The following is a 9,158-nucleotide window of genomic DNA, read 5'->3' as shown; positions in this document are numbered from 1 at the left end:
TTTTTGGGTCACGTGTATTCAGCCTGCGGAGAAGTAGCGTCCACTAGGACACTTATTCGTTGAAATTCTTCGACCAGGTGGGGGTTGTGGGAATGCTATTTTGGATGATTATGAAATGTGTGGAGATGTGTTTGTGGTTACTTCTTTGATGCATATGTATTCCAAGTTCGGGGATATTCCTGGTGCTTACCAAACAATTGATGAAATGCCCTTTCGAGATGTGGGTACTTTGGCACACCATGAGAGCTGGATTCTGCAGAAAAGATGTGATGTCATGGAACACTATCCTCAATGGTTTTGCAAAGAATGGGCTTGCTGATGGGGCAATTAAGCTTTTCCATGTTTTGGGTAAGTCTGAAGGCATACTAGTAGATCAGGGTACTATTATAAGCCTTCTCCCTGCTTTATCCCATTTAGGATCTAGGCGACAAGGAATGGTAATTCCTGGAAGAACTATATGGACTGGTTTGTTATATGAGGTGTTTGTTGTAACATGTCTTATTTACATGGATGCCAAATGTGGAGAAATCAAGATTGTTCATTATGTACTTGATAGAATGGACCAAAAAGTTTTACTAGCATGGAATGCACTCACTAATGGTCACTGGAAATTGGGGGATCCTTGGGCAATAGTTTACGCAAAGAAAAGATATGCTACACTGGAAGAACTGGGGTGGACAGAAGTAATTACGAATCAATTGAATCCTATTTGGATTTCAAAAATCGGATTTGTGTGTCAATTTGAAACTGCCCAACCACTGGTATGTAGGGTGTATGATGTTGGTAACCAGTTTCATGACATGCTTGTCAAGGTACTTCAGGTGGATGATACTAGAAGAGTTTTTTACCAAATCTCACAGAGAAATTTAAATTGTTGGAATACAATGATGTTCGGACACTGTATTCATGGATATCTTGCGGCAATGGTGGGACAAAGTTCCAATAACGAAATGGGTGCCAAGGCAACATCAAAGAAAATGTGTTGACCAAGGAAATTACCTTTATTGGACTGTTCTATGCTTATATTCATGCAGGATTAATATCAGAGGGCCACAAGTGTTTTAATGAAATGTTGACTATATCTGACATCAGTCCCAAGTTCGCACACTTTTGGTGCATGGCTAATCTTGACCCACATGCTACTACACAAAGTGAGGGTAGTTGTAAATTTGGAGGTCTCATTTTCATTTTGGATGGAGCACATAGTCCAACAAGCATGGAAGTGTGTGAAAAATGGTTTTCCCAAGCAGTGCAAGACGACATCAACCAACTTTCTGTAGACGAGCAACATCATAATATTCCCAACATCAAACAAGAAGAGGAACAAAATCTCCCAACAAATGCCACAGATGACACGACTGGCCCAGGGGAGGACATGGAGATGCTCCACCAAGCTTACCCTATCTTCGAACTTGAGAACAAGCTCTTTCTTCAAGGGGGAGTAATGCTATGGACTCAATAGCAAGCCGAGTCATTCAGAGGCGACATGGCTGAGTATATTACTTAGTCGTTAAATTACTTAGTTGTTAAGTTATTTAGTTATTAAGTTAAGTCATTAAGTTTATTTACTTTTCAAGTTGAGTGGCATAGAGGGGCATATTTTTAATTTTTTACTCTTGAACCCCTACTTAAGGGTTGAAAAGAATGGAAAAGAGAAGTCTTGATTTTAGGTTAAAGAAAGGATTTTTGAGTTCTCCTAAATGAGCTAAGGGATGTGTGTTCAGGTCAACAAACCTCGGGTCTCAAGTTTCCCTTCGGCTTGATTTTCTTCGTCCTTCATCTTCTCCCACTGTGAATCACCGTGTGAGATTTGGGACTATAACAAAATCACTCCTAGCTATTAGACATCGCTCCATACTCGAGTCAAATAACTCATGCTGGATGTTGGGCACACTCCTATCTTTTGTAGGTAGTGGGTCTATAAGCATTCCTTTGAAGTGTAATTAAACTCCTCAATCACTGTATCCCTCCACAAAACACCGACTCTCAAATGGTAGGAATAAAAAATACCAATTAAGGAGGGGTAAAGAGTAATCACCCAGAAGATAATATTCTGGGGCCACCTTGTGCTTTTTTTTTTCATCGGAATAACCAATGCTGACAAAAATCATCAAGTGAGAAGTCCTTCAATAATAATGTCTCAGCCAAAGAGACATATTAACAACAAATGAAATGGGCTTGGGCCCAATAACACGTACCAAATAATAAAAATCCTTAAAAAATTATCCTTAAAATAATTTGTTGCGATTTTGTGCACAAAATAATATACTGACCAAGGAATAAGCTGCCAATACTTTAAAATAATAATCCAGCCAGAGACAAGGAACCAAGTTGAGCCGAGTCAAATATCAGACCAATATTACTAAGTCGCAAGAGAAATCAATAGAGAACTCATGACCCGAACACATATAACATAGGAAAATAAACAAGAGGGCATAGTCGGGTTGACCTAGACCAAGTTGACCCAACCCACTGAATTAACCCAAGCGGAATAGAATGAGTCTGGCGCTCGCCCGTTGGGTTTACCATGTGGAACAGAACAAACCCAGTTCGGTCACTCGGCAGAATAAAATCTCTACAGCACCTTATTGATTTTTAGGAATCCATGGATTTAGCACATGGAGAAAAAGAGAGATGACAAATTGGGAGAAACTAGGAGGAATAAAGAGGTTATGGACTTGTGTCCTAACCCTTCCCCTGAAGCTCAATTTATAGATTAGTGAAACTATGGTATTACAATTATGCCCCTAAAACTTAACCTAATTACATCAATGCCATCTCTATGACATGACTCTTTATTTACCATCTTGCCATCACTATATGGGCCTATGGACCTTCTCCTTGGTCTAAGAGCCTTGAGCTCGTCTTCCACATCTCTTGGATGGGTGGGACTTCCTTGGTCTTATGGGCTTGAGCCCATCTTCTAACACACTTGGATGTGTGCGCCTTCCTTGGTTGTGTGGGCTTGGGCCCATCTTCCAACTCTCCCCCTCAAGCTGGGGGTGAGAGAACAACATGAACGCCTAGCTTGCTACAAATGGCGTATAGGATCTTCTCGTATAAAATGGTAGTTCACCATATCTTCCAATACTCCCCCTCAAGCCGTTGGTCTCTTCCAATTGGCCCAATTGGCATAATATAAGTGAGAGTAAAATCACTCCTAGCCGTAAGACATCGCTCCATACTCCAGTCAAATAACTCATGTTGGATGTTGGGCAAACTCCTATCTTCTGTAGGTAGTGGGTCTCTAGGAATTGCTTAGAAGTGTAATCAAACTCCTCCATCATCGTGTCCCTCCATAAGCAAGAGTAATAAATACCAATTAAGGAGTGTAATAGGTAATCACCCAAAAGATAATATTTTGGGGCCACCATATGCTTTCTACTTCATCAAATAACCAATGCTGACAACAATCAGCAACTAACAAGTCTTTCAATAATAATGTCTCAGCCAAAGAGACACAATAGTAGCAAATGAAATGGGCATGGGCCCAATAACACGTACCAAATAATGAAAATTCAAGGACCCATAAAATAATCCACTCAGAGATCATTAGAAGGTTTTACACCAATAATATGTTGACCAAGGAATAAGTTGTCAATTAATTCTACATAATATCATGTTGGAGCCAAGGGACCATGTCAAGCTGAGTTAAGTAGTAGACCAATGTAGTTGAGTCACGAAAGAAATAGGTATAAAACTCAGGACCCGGACCTGTATAACCGAGGTAGGAAAACAAGTGGGCTGAGTCAGGTTGATCTGAATTGAGTTGATTCAGTCTGAGTTGACCCAACCCACTAGGTTAACCCGAGCGGCACGCAATGAGTCTCAGGTCGGTTGGTTGACCCGACAAGGTCTAGTCTGAGTTGGGCTCGAAGCTGAATCAGTGTTGGGATGAAAACAAGTTTCCTAACTTAATAAACATTTAATTTTTTAAGAAGTCATCATCCCTGAACATCACAATGGATCAGTCATCTTCCATAAATATCTTGGAAAATCTTCAAGCCGTGATTGAAGATCGGCATATCAAATGGTGAGACAGCTACAAGACTTGCTGGTGAAATCAATCTGGCTATCATCTTCGTCCTCCCAAAATGGCAATCTAGCTGGGGCAGGAAAGGCTAGCAGAAAAAACTATCTTTAGAAGTTACTTAAATAGTAGAGGACCAACAAGGAGATTCTGAAATAATTAGAGTTGTCATCCAAAAATGGCAACACAAAGGGATATAGTCACGAGACATTCCAAAAAATAGATATAACAACAACAACTAATGAGTCTCTGTAAATGGCAATGGACCTGACGCAAGGAGATGAGCCAAGGAATTTTCCAAAAAAGGAAATAGTAGCAAGAGCAAATGTATTCTTGGCATAAACCTCTTTCTGCGATAGAGAAAAATAATCTAGTGAAGAATAGCCATTCAGCTGCAAACTAGTGTCGTCGTGATACGATGACAAAGGCAATGGCTATAGGAGGAAAGCATGCAACCAGACAACAACTAGAAGAGTAGAATAGTATCTGCTATTCACCAGCTCCATCACAGGCGCTTGAATCGCAGTTGTTGTGGATGTTGTGGCACACCTCTGCTTCTACTTATCGGAGGCGAAGCTTTCTACTTTCTCCTTTTCTGAGCCGGTTACTCTAGTTTAGGTGAGTTGACAAGAGTGGTAGAAAATGCATGTGGACGTGGATTGGATGGGGATGGAGAGAATGGCGATTTTTTTTCAAGTAGAATCAGTGCCCGAGACCAAAGTTGTATAGCACTTGCACCTCCTTCCTTGCCTTCTTCATCGCCTCCTCGCACTCCATTCCCCCGTCGTAGATCAGATCTTGCTCGTCGATAGAGACCAAAGGTGTAATACTAATACCATATACGACTCTGATATAAAGACCACAATAAAAGTTTTTTTAGTCTTCTCGGCATCACAAACATCTCTTCATTTTTTGACATTGGTACTACTCTTTTTAGTAATAAAACTATCACTATACGGCTAGCCACTGATGACTGAATTGGAGACAAGTGATGTCAGAAGGCAAAGGATTCAACACTCAGATGGTGGAGACTCTCCTCTCAAGAATGTTGCAAAGAAAGCCAAAGAGATAAAATAATCATAGAGCTGAAGGAGATGACATAAAAAGAACTATAAACAATGAAATTATTTACAAGAAAAATTACACAAACTTACATGTGGTTTTTCTCTATCCTCTCTTGAACACAACTGATGCACATCGGATGATAAAATCCTAATAACAACACCCCAAATATAAAGAGGAAACATGGGCAATAGCGATACAAGAGTTAAATTATCAAACTACCCTTAATGAAATAGTAGTTAATATATCGTGGACTGGGAGGGGGGCTTCCTGCCCCCCTTCCAACCCCCAGGACGATCTTACTGCTATGGTCAATCCGCATACCGACTCAGAATAGGGCATTGATAACAATCTTCATCATTCTCATTGTGATTTTCTCCAATGCCACGTTATGAGTGGCATTCTTCGATAGTGTCAACTGGATCACTCCCAAATCCTATCATCTTTCATGCCTTCTGGTTTGATATCTAAAAGTGGTGAGTGCATCTTTTTACTATACAGATAATCTTCAATCTGCATTGTCTAGAATGAAAAATTCATACCATCAAACTTGTTGATTCCAAGTGTTGATCCTTCTCCGCTAGTCATTGCTCTCAATCCCGAACAAAACTCTTATACCACTTGTTAGGAATTAGACGCCCTAGTTCAATACTAGCGAGAGCAATAATAATGGCAGAAGAAGAAATAATCAAGCATGAAAAACTCAAGATTTATACAGGTTCACCTCAAGGTGAGACCACCTCCTATCTTTTGCCACTGCAACACTTCACTAGGATGATAAAGCAGTTTACAAGAGAAATCGCACCCACACACACAAGATTTATCCACATACTAACTTTTCTTAAGGCGTTATTTAGATTCTGCAATTTATCACTACCATGTTAACTTTCAAATAGTAAGCATGGTAGACAAAGAGAAGAGGAGAAAACGTAAGAGAGAGGAGAAAAGAGAGGAAATCGAAGAGTGAATGAATCGATATGAAGAGGAAATTGTGAGAGTGGTGTATTTATTGCTCTTTTACATGGTCCTTTTTATAATAGAATACTGACTTATGCTAAAAATAAACTTTTTTAAAGTTCCTAATTACGCCCAATAATCTCTCACTAAATCTAATCACAATACTTTGAAATAAGAAAACTATAACTAAGAGAATAAGGAGGAAATCTTCCTCTCACATATGATCGACTAAGATTCTTCTTCTTCTCTTTCTCTTTGACTTTATTTTATTAGTGAGACCTCCTTTTCATGAGACTCACCTTGGATTATTTGGTAATAGCTTTCTTCAACACTTTATATCTACCTTCACCCTCTTCCAAACCTTTTAATCACCCTATCTCAGTCTTCCATTGTGCTTGACTACAAGGGTAGGACCTTTCCAATGAAGGTTCTATCATATGGAAGTTAAGCTTCCTATGGTGATGAAATGTGATAATCAAGCAACTATATTAATAGAATAATCTAGTATTTTATGAAAGAACTAAACACATGGAAGTGGATTATCAATATATTAGAGACCAAGTTATGAATGGAAAGATAATTACTTATCATGAGAGAAATGAAGATCAAGTAGACCTCTCTAACAAGGCTTTCCAAAGAGCTCAATTTACTAAATTGGCTTCCAAGCCAGGAATGTTTGATTTTTATTATCCAACTTGAGGGGAGTGTTAGAATATAAGGAGATAGTTTGTAAACTTTAGTATTTAAATAAGGGTAGAAGAGTGTAATTTAAATAACTTTTTTTTTAAATATCTATTGTATAGCTCATTGGGTATTATTAATAATTTTCAGTGTTCCTCTTATATAACTTGATGGAGAACTTTAGTGAGCTTAATCTTTTGGGGCAAGCCTTTGAACAATTCAACTTCTCTCTTTCCTTCTTTCCTACTTCTTTTTCAAAATCTTATGTAATTAATCTCAGATTAAGTTCACACTTAATCACAGTTTCCTTGTCTAAATTTGATAAAAAAAAAATTGATAACCTATATTTGTCGAGTCCAAACTGGAGTCGGCTCGTTGATAGACAAAAACATGGTTTTCTTTCTTTTCCTTGGAAATCATAGTAATAACTACCATAAAAATCTTATTATATTTCAAAATAATTTCAAATAAGAAAATAATAAGATTTTAAACTAGAGATTTCTAGAAAACCTGTAATCATGAAAAACTTTGTAGGAAATGCTTTCCCTGGGATATTCATGATTTTCAACCAGGGCAGTGACATGGCTTAAGAATTGTACTAACTAAAAAGAAAATCATATGTTGTACAAGACATAGAAGTGTGCTCTTTTAACCTCCATCCTATTTACTTTTTACAACCATTCTTTACGTGGTACAATTAGTAGTATCACTTCTGCAGCAACTTTTAAGATGGACTGGCCAAGAATATTGGTAATGTTACTTTTAAGATAGGAATTTACTGTATTTGTTGAAGAGAGTAAGACTTACCTCCAAATGGGATCCTCAATTGGCTGAGAATAGACACTAATCATCTTATCTTCATTTCTCTTTTTCGTAAAGCCTAAACAGATCTCCGTGGGGTCTTTCTGAGGTGCAGTCTCTTGACGTCTTTTTTTCTCTGATTCACGAGGAGCTGAACTTGTTTCTCCATCCAAACGTTTCCTTGGGCTGCTAGTCCCCCGCTTCCTTTTGGCAGGAGTCAAGTTGAGATCAAACTTAACAAGTCTTGAGCTCATTCCGATTCACTTCTATGCAAGAATTACTGCAAGACCAAACGCTTGCAGAGCTCAAACAAAACGGGTGCAGTAAAAGAAGAAGAATCGGCAATCATGAAACTAGTTTTGTTTCAACAGTTTGCATCTGACAACTGTATTATGATACGATACAGAGCGCAAGTGAATCTAAGTACTTTGATTATTTATGATTTTTGAAAGAGCATTAGCAACTTGTAACAGAGGACTGTATATTAGCGCAAGTGTAACAGAGCAAGAATAGTTGTTTGGCTATGACCGTACGGCTTGAGAAAAACTAATGCCATTTTGATAATGAACTTTTTTACTTATAGTGCTGAAATTTGTGTTACACTTTTGAATTCTTTCATCCTTTGTATATTTTCTTTGGTGTAGGGAATGGAACGATGCATGAGACTCATTGACTAAGGAGAGCAGTTCCTATTCACTCCAATGGATCTAACCCCATGCTAAAATGGGCTAGCATATCTAAACTCAATTTTTTATATCTTTTGTAAGACAGAAATGCACATCCACACATAACAAAGTTTAAAAGAAAAAAGAAAACACACATAGATATGATAATATATCAACTCACTTCTACTCTATTGTCTCTTCTTTGATTGTGTTTCGTTTGTTTGTTGTTTCAAGATAGATGCAATTTTTCACTATTTAATAGGAAACATACCCTAAAATTCGGATTCTCAATATGTTGGCTCTTACAAATTTCCCCCAATTAATCAGCAATAGAATCTAAAAAGAGTAAAAACCTTGGATGAAAGATTTTCAGGATCTTCAATCGTCTCTCATCAACAAACGATATTCTCCAAACTTACCTTTATATAATGTGGAAATCACAAAATTAAAAAAAAAACATCAAATGGATGATTCGTTTGTAGCTGATTTATGTTTCATATTTTTCCAAAAATAATATTATCTCCACAGGTCACCAAATTGAAAAATACTACAATGAATTCTACCCATATAAAAAGTAATGAAATTAATATTTTAACATCTTACCACTAACGTTTTTTTTTTTTTTTTTTTTGTAAAATCTGTACAAGTTATTGCCATGTTTAAAAAAATTATAAATAACATTTAAACATAGTTTTGTGTGTCTTAAGTGTTTTTTGTCTACCAAAGTAGTAAAACAAAAGGTTCAAAAAAATTTTAAATTGTAAACTACTAAAATAATTCTTATTACATTCAAAGGACAAGGAGGTTGGACTTGTGTTCTCCCAAGTTTAGTTACATGCATCCTTTTCCCATGCTTGTAAAACTCATAATATCGACTGGGTTGCCGACCCCCACATTTCATCTACAAAGGTTTTTTATCTTTTATCCTTCAATAACACAAACTTTTAATTAATATTAGAAAT

The 9,158-nt window shown here is 37.3% G+C and overlaps 1 protein-coding gene across 1 annotated transcript; it reads left to right on the top strand.

Moving 5' to 3' along the window:
- The first annotated feature begins 218 nt into the window (after positions 1 to 218).
- On the top strand, positions 219 to 1,462 carry LOC137963147 (pentatricopeptide repeat-containing protein At2g34400-like). Its single transcript, XM_068810319.1, has 2 exons — positions 219 to 954; positions 1,035 to 1,462. Exons 1-2 carry the CDS (start codon positions 219 to 221, stop codon positions 1,460 to 1,462), a joined length of 1,164 nt encoding a protein of 387 aa, XP_068666420.1.
- The last annotated feature ends 7,696 nt before the right edge of the window (positions 1,463 to 9,158 follow it).

The sequence above is a fragment of the Aristolochia californica genome, unplaced genomic scaffold (assembly GCF_029961685.1).
Source record: "Aristolochia californica isolate CCGP_79_NKW_82.1479 unplaced genomic scaffold, dmAriCali1.0.hap1 SCAF_4, whole genome shotgun sequence".
Taxonomy (NCBI): domain Eukaryota; kingdom Viridiplantae; phylum Streptophyta; class Magnoliopsida; order Piperales; family Aristolochiaceae; genus Aristolochia; species Aristolochia californica.
Note: the sequence above shows the minus strand (reverse complement) of the source record. Positions and strands in the feature narration are given on the sequence as shown.

Bases quoted from the DNA above. Each gene is read 5' to 3' on its own strand.
- LOC137963147 (XM_068810319.1), top strand. From the start codon at position 219: ATGTGGGTACTTTGGCACACCATGAGAGCTGGATTCTGCAGAAAAGAT. The intron at 955-1,034 runs GTGCCAAGGCAA...ATATTCATGCAG, and splicing joins AAGTTCCAATAACGAAATGG to GATTAATATCAGAGGGCCAC.